This window comes from Haemorhous mexicanus, chromosome 1, assembly GCF_027477595.1.
Source record: "Haemorhous mexicanus isolate bHaeMex1 chromosome 1, bHaeMex1.pri, whole genome shotgun sequence".
Taxonomy (NCBI): Eukaryota; Metazoa; Chordata; class Aves; order Passeriformes; family Fringillidae; genus Haemorhous; species Haemorhous mexicanus.
Genome location: NC_082341.1, coordinates 81,087,026 through 81,101,104, shown reverse-complemented (window position 1 = coordinate 81,101,104; position 14,079 = coordinate 81,087,026). Strand labels below are relative to the sequence as shown.

Here is a 14,079-nt window from a genome sequence, read left to right as displayed (position 1 = left end):
CTGTTCGAATATGCGTGTCAAGAAAAAAAGAGATGTTCTTTCATCTCTTTTCTAAATCGAGAACAAAATGGAGTGTTTATTTTAGTGAAAGAGGGGCTACATATGTTCTAATAGAGCATTACAACTCAGATGTATGCTTGAGACTGGCAGCCTGCAATGAGTATACAGTTTATAAATTAATGTCTTAAAAACTTGAGTAAGCTTTGAGATCCTGCAGAACTGCTGAAAATTTTTCAGAAACCTCATTCAGTGGCATACTTGATCCTTATTCCCAGATGCAAATTAAGTTATCTAGAAAGGTGATGTTTTAATCTATGCAAAGTTTAGCTAAGCATATGCTTCATGGGGAGCAGGAATTGCAGTGGTACTGAACTCTGAGAGGTGTCCTTATGTCTCTGCATACCAGTGTATATAGTTTCTGTGCTATGCAGTTAAGGGTACCCAATCATCGTCTCACTTAGGAAGGAACTGTGGCTTAAAACTGTGCTGGGGCAGGTGGATTGAGTTGGTGACAATTCCTGTAAGCTCAGAGATGAGAGCATCTTCATCTTTGTTTCTGCTGCTAAGTCTGTGTGCATCTGTGTTACCTGTCTCTGCTGTACAGGCTGCAACTGAGCGTGGTTCAGGAACTTGTCCAGTACTGCTTATATTTTTAGATAGGTTGATAGAAGGATGCAGAGAGACAGCTGAGAGCTCTTTGAGCCTGGAGAAGAAGCTGAAAGTTTAGGGAACAATACTAACAAATGTTGTAACTAAAGTAAATGACAGCAGCAGGGACTGTAGTTCAGGTGGCTTGAGATACAGAGATGCTTTTCCAAAGCTTTTCCAAATATTGATGTTCTATAACTTCCTTAGAGTAGTTTATAGAATATTTTTTCTCCTCTTTGTCAGTCCAAGAAATTAATGGCACTAACACTAACAGTGCCCAGCCAAATATCTCTCACTGCCTTGCCATCTGTATCATGTCCTGACAGAACAAAAGCTGTTCCAATTTGCTGAATTCACCTCGCTTGCTCTTTGTCAGAGCTACTTTGCTTGCGTCACTATCAAGATGTCTCTTTTTATGTGTTGTGTCCAGTTGGGTGTGTTGCATTGTATAATGATAATTATGTCCCACCCACTCCACCTCCCTGCCTCCTGAAATCTGGCATATACTCTGAGCAAGTGTTTTGGAGGTGACATAAGGCAGAAATTAAACTGAGAAAGCAGGGGATCAGCTTTCAGCTCACAGCAGATCAGCTCATAGCTTGGCATATGAGGGGAGCCTGACCAGCAAGAAATAAAACTTGGCCATAGTGACCACATTCCAACCAAAAGCATATTCTGGGTGATCTCAGTACCCTGTGGCGAGTGGGAATATGGTTCTTGTAAGCAGAAGGATGTTGGCAGGGATGCAGACAGGTTTCATAATCCTTACGGAGGCTGTGACAAGTGATTGTGTTTGATCCCAGATCTCTGATGAGGTAGACAAAGATGCATTTCCCCTCAGGCTTCCTGTTATTTGAGCTTGTCTTGTCAAACTGTTTATTGGAGTTGTTAGCTTTTGGGATGTAAAGCATGGTGGACCTGCACAGTGGGAGAGCAGAATGCAGAGACCTTAAGACACCTAGCACCTGATAGCCTTCACTCATAATTATGGATTATGGAAAATAGTCAGCTCTGGGTATAAGTAGAAAAGCAAGTGTGGGTGTAAAAAGACTTTTTGTGGTCGCTCCTGCTGGACCTCTCTTTTGGCTCTGTGCAATTGCCACAGAATCACCTGGTGGAGACATTGAGTGCCCCCATTCCCCTGTGCTGGGCTTGCCCTCCGGATTTGCAACTACCAAGTCAAGTAGAGCCGCTGCTCTGGAAGCAGCAGTGGGTAAAGTGGGCTTCATGGGGAACTGCTAGAATTTCTTTTTTCGATGGAAAAACCATAAGCATTAAAGAAGCAGAATTCGGATAAGGTCTTCTGCATAAGGTCTATGCATACCTGCATAGCACAAGGTCTTTGCTAGGAAGAATTTAAAAGGTTGGACATGTGGGATTTGGATGTGAGTTTTCTGATACTCAGGAATAACAAACTGTGGAGTTAAGTATTTGATTACCTGCAAGTTCTGCCAAGGTTCAGTGAACATTCATATTTAACAAGGCAGCTTACTTATGCTGCATTTGATCTTGTGGTGACCTGAGGTTGTACATTTGTTCATCTGTATTAAATCATTAAAATACTTTATAGGAGACTGATATCTTAAAAATTCCCTTTTTTTACTTCAATATAATATGTTAAACATGTGATTACTTTTGCATGCTTATTCTTTCTGAGGAAACCCCATCAAGTGCCATATTTATCAGCCTACGTTTTCAATCCTGCTTTAAGCAGTGGCAGTCCCCTTGTGAAAAATATTTGAGAGGAAAAAACCATGTCAGTAGTAAGTTTTAATTGCATCTCTAGTTTCTTTAACCAGTAGTTCTATAAGTAATGAAAAAGGAACACTCCATGTTTCATTAATATCAGGAAAAAAAGCAAAGCAAAGACTAACAGAAAGAGCAAGTGTATAGTAAATTCTACAATGTAGAGTATTTTATTCTCCTGATTTTAGTGAGATATTTTAAATTTGGTTGTCATAAGCTCTGTTTTCATTTCTTCAGATATCTTGAATGAACTGTTTCAGAGGGAGAACCGTGTGCTGCATTATTGGACCATGCGTAAAAGGCGTCTTGATCAATGCCAGCAGTATGTGGTGTTTGAAAGAAGTGCCAAACAGGTGAGGGCTTCACAGGAGAATCCTCTTTGGTTCACTGTCTTCTCACAGTAACAAATTTGTCATTCACTTCAATATTTCAAATGGTTACAATATCAGAAGGATTGAAGTAGCAAATTGAATTCTTTGCCTTCCCTTTAATACAGAGCAACTAAGTACGGTGAGGCGGTGTGTCTGTAACTGTTGTAACTTAAAGGTGATGTTTTGCTTCTGCCAGCTTCATCTGGTGCTGGCAAATCTAATTTCTGCAAGCTTGTGTTTGACAAATTGTTATGCTTGTTAACTTTTACACACACACCTAAATTGTCTGGGGAAATTACAGGCAGCAGCATTTTTCTCAGATGTTGGAGGAAAAATATCTAATTAAGTTGATTGGCAGTTCTAGAAATCTGACAAGTTGGATAACTCATTAAACAATAATAACTGAATTACTTTGGTTTTTCAATTCTTTGTTTTTGGTTTCATGGTTTCCTGCATGATAGATCCACCTCTTGGTATTTTGTTGAGTTTATCAGTCTGAAAAGAACTATTAAGTAACTACCACACACACAAAAAAAAATTCCTTCACTAATCAAAACACATGCCTTAAAAAGAAGTAGGGATTCAAGGCAGAAGTGGTAAGCAGATTGATCTGTGATGGTTTTTTAGTTTTTTTTTTTTTTTTTTTAACTGGTTATAAGACAAAGAAAGGAAGCTATCTGTTCCTGTTCTGTGGAAAATGACACAATGCCCATAGTGGTAAGTATAGTCAGATCCTCTTGAAAGGGCTCAAAAACCTAATCTTTTATTTCTTTCTGACAGCTAATTTAGACAAAAGTTTAAATACTATTGGTCTGGTTTGCTCTCTTGAAAGAATTCTCAAGTCTGCCTTTCATGCTTTCACAAAGAAATTAATGCAAGATGCATCTTGGAGTGAATTTGAAATCTGATACTTCTTTAAAACAATACCACGATCCCTTCCCTGCCCCCCTGCCCTCGCCTCCCTGCCCTACTTTTGAATAGCCTTAATTTAAACCTCTGACAAGCACATGATCTACTTGTTTTTGTATAGAGATTACTAACCAACAGTCAAACACTGGAGATAAAGATCTGTCAGCATTTTCATTGTAAATCCCATTTTTCAGCAATCACCAGTTCAGTCATCAAAAAGCAAAGTGAACCAAACCATATATGGGACTCCACAGTGATTAGCCAAAAAAATGGAAGTGTTGCTGTCTTCATTTAGATGTCTTTCTGGAATTTGGAAGAACCTGTTCTTTGTGCTTTCAGAACTTGATGCCCTTGTGATGGAAAAGATATCATACCAGTTTGCAAGAACAGTGTTAGATTCTCAAATCCTTTCAGGGTTAAGGGCTTACCTGAAAACTGATTCCTCCAGTTCTTGTAGTGATACGTCAGGTGAAATAAAACCTGATCTAAACTGTAGGAATTAGGATCAAGTTGAACTTTCTTTTATACTGTGCCTCTAGAGAGCTGCCAGCAAGTTAGGAAAAGACAACATTTCATTCTCATGGTGGGGGGATTGGAACTACATGATCTTTAGGTTCTCTTCCAATCAAAACCATTCTGTGATTTGGGGAATGCTTATCATTCATTCCAGCACTATGTTATAAACGCACTAAGAAAAGGCAGAGAAGTATTAAATGTTGTTGGTAATATGATAGCCATGCTGTGCCTGTCCATATCAGTCTTCACTTGCAAAGACTGACATTAGAATGACAACATGTGTCATAGAGGTGGTTGGTTGAAATGTTGCTTTTTTGACAGAAGTCCAACAGTTGTTCCATCAGCAACTTTTAAAAGTATAAGCCCCTTTCATCAGGCTTGCACCTGCACTAGTATGTGACTAAGAAAATGGCATCCTGGCATTCACATTTGGTGTTGAATTTGAAGGCTTTCTACTCATTTCAGGTTTTGCACCAAGAAGGAAAAGCATTTGAAGTGGAAGTAAGGGAATCAACGTTGTTTCATCACAGTTTGATGAGCTTAAATTATTGGTGAAATTATAATACAGACTGTGCCTTTTCTGATTCAGTGTAAGGATATGTGTGAAACATACATATCTACTGTCCACCAAGATAAATCTTTTCCTGTTCTTGCTAGTGTGGATAGATAGCACTCATAATTTCAGTTTATCTTTTCAAGGGAAGGGCGAGGACCCACCAGCATTCTACTACTTTTTCTCTTGGGGTATTAAATTTTTGTCTAGTGTTCTGTGCACTTACTGAAGATATAGAAGCTGCACATGCATTTAGTAATAAAGTGATCCTGAGCAAGCCGTATAAAACTCTTTGAACATCTGCTATTGGCTTTTTCAGAAACGAGAAGTTTCTAAGCTCCCATCCCTCTGCCTGCTGCTGTAGGAGGCCTGTATTGAGAGCTGCAGAACAGTTGTCAGTTAGATTTTCACTGCTATGCAGCAGTTGGAGACAGCTCCTGCATTTTCCAGGAGCCAGAGATTTCTCACAACCACTGAGTTATGCTTAAAAGGGCAGCAGGTAATGTGGGTAAAGCATAGATAATTTACAAAGATCAGCATTTTTCATAATAGTGAGCAAATAAAGTATCAGAATGTGGAAGGGAAACAATCTTAGTTTGCAGTTCTTTGTTGTTGTTTTTTCTGTTTATACATACATAACTTCATTTAACTGAGACATCTCACTGTTCCTTCTCTGCTGCAGGTTTTATTTCTAGGAGCACAGACAACACTTTGTGAGGCTGGAATACATGTCAGCAAAAGAGCAAAGTGATAGTTAAATCTTATGTGCTTGGGAAGTTTAGCCTGTTCACTTGTCTGTCTTAAGTACATTTTTACAAGTTGGAACATGTATATTTCTGAGCATAGCTGTCCCATGTGGCACCAAAAAGTGATTTTTTTTTCCTTTTTTCTCAGCTGAGGAAAGTATACTATTAAAATATACCCAATTAGTTAAAACCTTTTAATAGTGGACTGCTATAGTCCTGCAGTAGTGGGCTTCCCTGAAGTGTTTGGATTCATACATCATTTTTAATTCTCAAAGCATTGCTTCATAGTCTATGTGAATTATTTCAGAGTTATGAACTATTTGGTATTGTAGAGGTATTGGATGATTGCCACAAATGGCAAAGAGTAAAATTCACCTGTGGCCAAACTGTAGGTGTGAAATACTGATTTCAGATGGTTTCTATTGGTAAAAATATATTATCTTTTCTCTTACTTTTCTTCATTAATGCTCTGTTTAGGCTTTGGAATGGATTCATGACAATGGAGAGTTTTATTTATCCACACATACTTCCACTGGTTCCAGTATCCAGCACACTCAAGAGCTGTTAAAAGAACATGAAGAGTTTCAGATCACAGCAAAGGTAAAATAAATTTTAAAAATTATCACAAAATACTTAGAGTTGTAAGGAACCCCTGGGGATAAGTTAGTCCAGTTACCCTGCCTTGACAGGGTCCCCAAGAGCAGGTTACACAGGAATGCGTCCATGTGGGTTTTGAATGTCTTCACAGAGGGAGCATCCATGATATCCCTGGGCAGCCTGTTCAGTGCCCTGCCACCCTCAGTGCAAAAAAGTTCCTCATGTTGAGATGGAACTTCTTGTGTTTTAGTTCAGGGCTGTTAGTCCTTGTCCTGTCACTGGGCATCACTGACGAGTCTGGCACCATTCCCCTGATAGCTGCCTTTGAGATATTTTATATTTTGGTGAGATCCCCTCTCATTCTTCTCCAGAATAAACTGGCCCAGCTCCCTAAGTCTCTCCTTGTTAGAGAGGTGCTCCAGACCCCAAACCATCTTTGTGTTGCTCTGCTGGACCCTCTCCATTAGCTCCTTGTCTTTCCTGAGCTGTGGAAACCAGAATTGAACACGATACTCCACATGTGGCCTCATTAGGGTCAAGTAGAGTGTCAGGATCAGCTCCCTTGACCTGTGGCCACACTCTTCCTGATGCACCCCAGGGTACCCTTGGCTCTCCTGGCCACGAGGGCACTGCAGGTTCATGCTCATCCACCAAGGCTCCCAGCTCCTTCTCCACCGAGCTGTTACCTAGTAGGTCAGCCAGCAACCTCTGCTGGTACTGGGGTTATTTCCCCCAGCTTGCAGGACCCTGCCTTAGCCCTTGTTGAACTTCCTTAGATTCCTCTGCTTAACTCCCCAGCCTGTCAAGCTCCCACTGAGCACAGCCTGTCCCCCCTGTTTCATATCATCAACAAACTTGCTGAGGGTGCATCATGTTCCTTCTCCTGATTGTCAATAAACAAGTTGGTAGAAGTTGAATTATGTAAGATTTGAAACAAAATAAAACAACTGAATTCCCCTTGCCCATCAAAAAATCCCCCAAGGATGTGTTCATCAAGATCTGTTTACTTGCAGTAGCTTTCTGTCTGTATTTCTGCTGAGAATAGAATAAACCAGAAGATAATGAGCAGATATTCATGGTTACTGGAGCTCCATGAGCCTCATGTGCTGTTGATTTCTCATGATAAAATCATAGTGAGGTAGCTTAAAAACGTTTTCACTACCTACAAATGTTTCAGGGCCTTTGATTTCCACTTTCATATCTTCATGATTGAGGATAACTGAATGTTCATTTATGATATAAAATGCAACAATCTGTATTATTATTATTCTGATTATTAATTAGAAGATATTAGAAAAATGGAAGATATTTATTTGTTAGGTAACTCATTTTATTTAAGTATTCTGTGCTTGTCCTGTAAACCTTTTTGAGTCAGACAGCAAAATGTTATTCTGCATCTCTGGATGGAGATCTGGATGCATCTCTGGAGGCCTTTACAGGCCTGAGGCTGTAAAGTTGTCACTCCTGAGGCTTTCCAGTTTTCACATATGAAAGACAGATAACCATTGCATGACTGAACTACCTGAGTTTGTAGCCTTGTCTGGCTCTGGGTTTTTTTGCCACCTGTTCAAATTGTTACCTGTTTTTCCCTCCGCCTCTCCAACCTTCATAGAGAAATAATCAAGCCCAGGAAAGTAAGCAAGTGTTCCTTTGTCTGAAGGATCACCTCAGAAGAGACTTGGAGATGGTCAAAGGACCATGGGGAGAAAAAAAAAATCCAGAAAGAACAGAGATCACTTTTGATGTTCAAACCTGGATTTTCTTCTGTTTGAACTTTGCTTCAGACTTTGATTTCCTGGATCCCTTCCAGCATGCAGAGCACCACTACTCCTCCTTATTTCCTCTTTCAACCTGCAGATGACATTGGTGCCGCTTTTGAAAGCATGTTGTTTGTGTCACTCCCTTAGCATTTTGCTACCTGTTGGGAAGATATGTTAGCCCTTGCTAATTCCATACTGAAAATAAATGCTTGGATGAGGGACCATTAGGGTGTTGTCTTAGATAGCATGAGTTCTAATGTCATTATAGTGCAAGGATTTCACATTGCTAGAGCTTTGTACCTCCTCGATATTTCTCACAGGCAGCTCCTCTAAGCACTGACTGTTCCTGGTCCTTGCAGCAGTCATCTGACTCGAGAGCCCACCAATCCACTCTTTTACACCACTTGTTCTTATTGGCTACAGGCGTGGCCTGGTAAGATCAGGCCTGCTTCTAATCTTTAGTAATTGGTCCAGCTGCAACTCATTGGGGGATAAGATTACCTTCTATACCACCTTCATTTACCCAAACTGTATCCCCCTACATTAGGGAACAAAAAGAATTAAGAGAGGACAAACTTGATTTTTTCAATAATGTAAGAGTCAAGTTTTTATTGACTATTTTGCTTAACTCCCTGCTAGCAAGGGCTACCAAGTACACTTCACTCATGACAGAGAGAGAGAGGTGGATGTGTAAACTCATCCATTGTGGATGATTTATGATTTACATGAAAGAAAGTGCATAATCTTAGGCAGTTTGGGAAAAGCATTTAGAGATTTGTTGATAACTACTTGTTTCTCTTAGTTTCTCTCAAACAGCTCTGTGCCAACAAAGCATAATATAGAAAAGATTTAAAGAATTTGGTCTTCATCCATTACAGATTAAAGCATATACCAAGACTAACTTCCATCTCAGCATTTCTGTGGTATCTAAAGGAGGTAGATTCTTGGGACTGTGGGCCAGGTCTAATATCAGTGCTTCAGTGGTAATGAAAAAAGTACCCACTTTGGCATCAAAATGCCTTTGTATTGATGCAAGAGTACTCATGCTGAAAGGCTTGCCTAGCAGAATTTAATCTCTGGGTTAGATATGAAGCACATATTTCAAAGAAAAATAAGCAATCTGCTTCTAGTCATGTAATAATAAAGCCCAAGGAAACCTACATTAATCTTGTGCTCTTTTTAATAAGTAAAAGGTATCTGTTTAAAGAAGTTCTGGGAAGAGAGGGGAAGAAGGTAGCTTCTTCAATTCCTTCTCTAATTGCGCTTAGTAGCAGTTAAGCAAAATGACCCCCTGCATGACAGGTAGAGCTTGTAACTGTTCGATATTTTCCTGTTTTCATAGCAAACCAAAGAGAGGGTGAAGTTGTTGATACAGCTGGCTGATGGCTTTTGTGAAAAAGGGCATGCTCATGCAACAGAGATTAAAAAATGTGTCACAGCAGTGGATAAGAGGTACAGAGACTTTTCCCTGCGCATGGAGAAATACAGGACCTCTTTAGAGAAAGCTCTGGGTATTTCCTCAGATTCCAATAAATCGGTAAGAGAAATTTGAGTGTGATGACAGACAAACAATCTTTACTTGCATTTGATTTAGCTACCTTTTTCTCCTGTCTCCTTCCTTAATCAATTTTTCCTTTCTTTAATAAAGAGCAAAAGCTTGCAGCTGGATATAATCCCAGCCAGTGTCCCTGGGTCAGAGGTGAAACTGCGCGATGCTGCTCATGAGCTTAACGAAGAAAAACGAAAGTCTGCCCGCAGGAAAGAGTAATACATTTATTTATATTTAATCAATGAGAATGCATAAATCAATCCTGATAATGAAACAACTGTCATGGCTTGTCTGGGAGCTTAGAAATTATATAAATGGTAAAAAGAGAGTGGATAGTACTCAGTATCTCTTATTGCCATTTATTCACATGCTTGTTCTTGTTTCTTGTAGATAATTCTAGCATGACAGAATCTTAAACTTTCAAATCTGTTAGACTTCTTTTAACATGCTTTTTTCCTTTACAAAAGTTAAATGGCTGTAACAGGGAAAAGTGCTAGAGAAAAAATTCCATCTCCTTCCCAATTTCTTTTCTGGTTAGTAATGGAGGGATGTTACCTCGTAGGTTTCCTTTCTCTGTTGTCTCTCTTCACATTTCACTTCTCAGATTTTTCTTGCTGCAGTGGAAAAGCAAAAGCTGATGAGGAGAACGATGTGTTCTGGTTATTATGTGTTCACAGTGGTTTAACAGACTGAGATTTGATTATTCTTTCTGTTGTCACCTAAGGTTCATTATGGCTGAGCTAATTCAGACAGAAAAGGCTTACGTAAGAGACCTCCGGGAATGCATGGATGTGAGTTTTCTTTTTTTTTCACTAATCTTTGAAGGCAGGATTCAATCCGTTGCTTTGTGGTTTTTTTTCTGGTTTTAACAGCAGAGCATGATTGGTTTGGAATCATAGGATCAACTTAAGTAATCTTAGTGCTGTTGAGAAGAAACTTAGAATTACATCTGATAACAGCCATTTCAGAATTCACCCTATATGTTTTGCTTTTGTTGGTAGTGAGTTTCAGTATTTGTTCCTTTCCCAATTCATAATCGTGTGGGGGGGTTTTGTTTTAGAGAGAGGAGGGAAAAAGGAGGGGTTTACTTTATTTGCTTTGCTAGCAATAGGGGAGAGCTTGTGCTAATTCTCTTATTATCTGTATCACATGTTCTGCTACTAGCTGACTTTTTGAATAGAAATTCAGTGGGATTCCATGGAAAAGTGCCCAGTAATTGTTATGCTGAAGCAACTAATGTTCAGTGGTAGCTGTTGCACAAAGCATGAACTTCTAGACTGCAGACATGACCTTGATAAGGAATATCCTGAAGCATTAGAGGTTGTCAAGAACACTATGCATTTTAAATTATGAAGTCTCAGGGACTATGTTAAATTGTCAGTTTTAGAACTTGTATTTCACTGTCAAAATCACAAGGTATATTTGACACAACAGGCACTGTCACAATTGGAGATGATGCTGCTGTATGATCTTTGCCCAGTTTCTAGTTTAATGCATACTTACAGATACCTGGCTGTGTCTGTTGGGAGTTTATCATCACTTTTCACACATCTTTTTTTTTTTTCCTGGGCAGACATATCTATGGGAAATGACAAGTGGAGTTGAGGAGATCCCACCTGGTATTGTAAACAAAGAACACATTATCTTTGGAAACATGCAGGAAATTTATGAGTTCCACAATAAGTGAGTGACTTATCTTCCATTTCCATACTACTGCTAAATCCAAATGATGACCTGAGGGATTTCCTAGTGAAAATACTGTATATTTCAATAATAAATGCTTTCCCATTAAAAAAATTAAAAGATTTTCCTCTTGCATTGCTAAATTATTTCAGCTGTTGCTTTTTTCAGAGAGGTAGGTATGCCATTAGAAATTATTTTTCAGTCTCAGGCATCTTTCAGCATATAAGAGATTTTTTGGGTACATCAAAATTTTGTAGGTTTATCAGTTGTTCTAAAGAGATGAAAACCATTGAACTCAATAAAATACAAACATAGCATAAACATTAGGGTTCTGTCGTTCTTTCAGAACCCTCATTCCTGATATACAAGTTAGTGGGAAAGAATAAGGCTCTCAGCTCTTCTTGGCTCTTCTTAGCTTCCGTGGAGATGCTCCAGCATCGTTACAATTACTGGAGTACAGAGCAGAAAGGGGACTAGTCCACTCCATTTCGTCTGAACAGAGTGGTTCTTAGGAGGATCTGTGTACAGAAGTCTTGCTCTGAATCTTCCTTCTTTGTTATTTCCTGGTTATGTACACATTTGTATTGATTATGATTCTTTCAAGTAATAAAATATACCTAGTGTATTCCAGACCCCGATTTTACAGTTCTTTGTATGCTTTGTGTTAACTCGAGAACTTGAGTACCCAAAAAGCAAGGTTTAGGGTTTTTTTAAATTGAGATGAAGGTTTTTCTTGAAACTGAAAACAGTAGGAAACCTTCTTGATAGAGAACAACAGCAATTACTAAATTTTTGTGTATTCTTACGTATTAGCTGCATGTCCACTGGTTCAATTTCTGATCTTCTCATCAGAATTTTTACTGAATTATATTTTATATTAGTACTTTTATTACACATTTTTATCTATTTGTTATATTTATTTCTCTAGCTCATACATTTGGTATTACAGAAAGTTTTCTAATGGCCTTTGTCCACAGACAGTAGATCCAAACAAGTGCTGTAATGAACATGTTTCATATGCCTTGTACTACTTGTTTCTTTTCTACCCACAGTATATTTCTCAAGGAGTTGGAAAAATATGAACAGTTACCAGAAGATGTTGGACATTGCTTCGTTACTTGGGTAATGAAGTCAGACTTGCGTTTAGAAGTAGAAGCAGGGATAAGGATGCATAATGGGATGAATTCTTGCTCTCAGACCCCTTTTCGATTTGTAAAAATATCTCTTCCTGCAAATTAAAGTAAAACGTGTGTATCTTTAACTGAGACAACAATAATTAGGGCACTCCTGTCAGATGCCAGTCCTTAGCTGCTCTTGAAGTGTATGAAAGTTACCTAAACCTGCGTGCAGATTTGGTTTGTCTTTGCTTTGAATAACCTGTTTTTATACACATTGCTGTTGTTTTCAGTCATACTTGCCTGATGTGTATTTTTACGCTACCAGTTTGAGTGGAAATGTAATTCTGTAGAGCTCAGTTTCTTGATAGGGAAGATAAGCTCTCTGAGAATGGCGTAAAAACTTTGAGACAGGAATGATGCTCTCTGATAACCTTTGCAAATTTGCATTTTGTTCTGCAGGCAGATAAATTCCAGATGTATGTTACCTACTGTAAAAATAAGCCAGATTCCACTCAGCTGATATTAGAACATGCAGGAGCATACTTTGATGTAAGTACCTCATGTCCATCCTAAAAGCTAAAACACCTTGGCTGTTTGATTCTTACTTGTGGTTCTGGTGAGTGCCTAATTTGTTAAGAAAATGCAAGTTTCCTGTTAATAACGCTGCAATTTATCAAGCTGTCAGCTCAAGAAAATCAATTCTTTATCTCACATGGTTGCTTCCATTGCTTAGTTGGTGTTATAGAGCTGTCAAATCAGATGTGAAAAGTCGCTGTCAAATACCAGAGCGGTTCAGAACTGGAAGCAGGTTCTGGCAACAACCACCGAGACATGAATCTTCAGCTCACACAAGCGCATCCTGCAAATCTTAGCATTTTGATGTGCTTAGTTTGCATTGTATGTAATAGAGACAGAAATGTTGGTTGAGTTTTTGGAGCGCTTTTTTTGGAGCACAGCTGTAATTGCATGTAGTGGTAATTCAGTTCACTGCTGTTATTCAGAAGGGCTGAACCTCCTTATTCAGTCCCATGGTTCCATGGCATACACGTGTAATATTCTGCATAAAAAAGCAGGAAAAATGTAGGTGTGTTAGAAGTTTGAGGGAGGAATTTTGGCCACAGTGACTGAGTTTTGGTTGGACATGTATTAATAGATTATTTAATTAGAGTGCTGTCTTTTTCTATTTTTTTCCCCACTAGCTGTATGATGACTCCACAATTTTTTTTAGAATTGTTTGTACAAGTAGAGGGAAGTAGAGGAAATCCCTGAAGCCCTTGAGGTAATCTCAAAAGTCTAATCACTGAGGAAATGAGGTTTTTAAACGTTGTAAGGCAAAGCCTTTCTGTGAAGCCTCTGTTAAGTTTTCAGTGTTTGAAGAAGAGCAGGTGAGTTACACAAAATCAGGTAGATATGACCAAAAAAATTCCTGGAAACATTTAGTAAATACTATTTAAAAAAAATAGCACAGGGCTCTAATAAAACTATTAGAAATAAATTCTTGCCACCTCCTCCTTTGATCCATCTGTTTTACCACTGTATCCAGAGCTCTCCATCCCCTAATCCACCTAAAATATATTAGAAGTGTGAAGACTTAATTCTGTGCACAGAGACCTTGAGCGCTTCCACTGATGACACCACTGGTCCATGTGAAAATATCATGTGTATCCCATTTTGGGAATTTCTGATACTGTAACCATGGTTTGATGGTACATAGCTGTGGGGCATAACTCACTGTTTGAAATTGCTTGGTTAAAATATATCCAATGTTATGATAAATGGCAGACCCTATCAGTGGAGTTCAGCCCCAGTCAGTACCTGAAATCTGTAATCATCCCATTTAGCTATCAGATCCTTAATTCTGTTTTCCACCTTTAGCTTCATGG

The 14,079-nt window shown here is 38.8% G+C and overlaps 1 protein-coding gene across 2 annotated transcripts in view; it reads left to right on the top strand.

Moving 5' to 3' along the window:
* The window catches only part of TRIO (trio Rho guanine nucleotide exchange factor), a 245,029-nt gene that overhangs the window by 143,104 nt on the left and 87,846 nt on the right, over positions 1-14,079 (top strand). For both annotated transcript variants that reach the window (XM_059854645.1, XM_059854652.1), the window contains exons 20-27: positions 2,632-2,747; positions 5,967-6,089; positions 9,189-9,383; positions 9,495-9,610; positions 10,120-10,186; positions 10,969-11,078; positions 12,131-12,200; positions 12,656-12,745. In XM_059854645.1, coding sequence (XP_059710628.1) covers positions 2,632-2,747; positions 5,967-6,089; positions 9,189-9,383; positions 9,495-9,610; positions 10,120-10,186; positions 10,969-11,078; positions 12,131-12,200; positions 12,656-12,745 — 887 coding nt within the window. The remainder of the gene's footprint in view (positions 1-2,631; positions 2,748-5,966; positions 6,090-9,188; positions 9,384-9,494; positions 9,611-10,119; positions 10,187-10,968; positions 11,079-12,130; positions 12,201-12,655; positions 12,746-14,079) is intronic.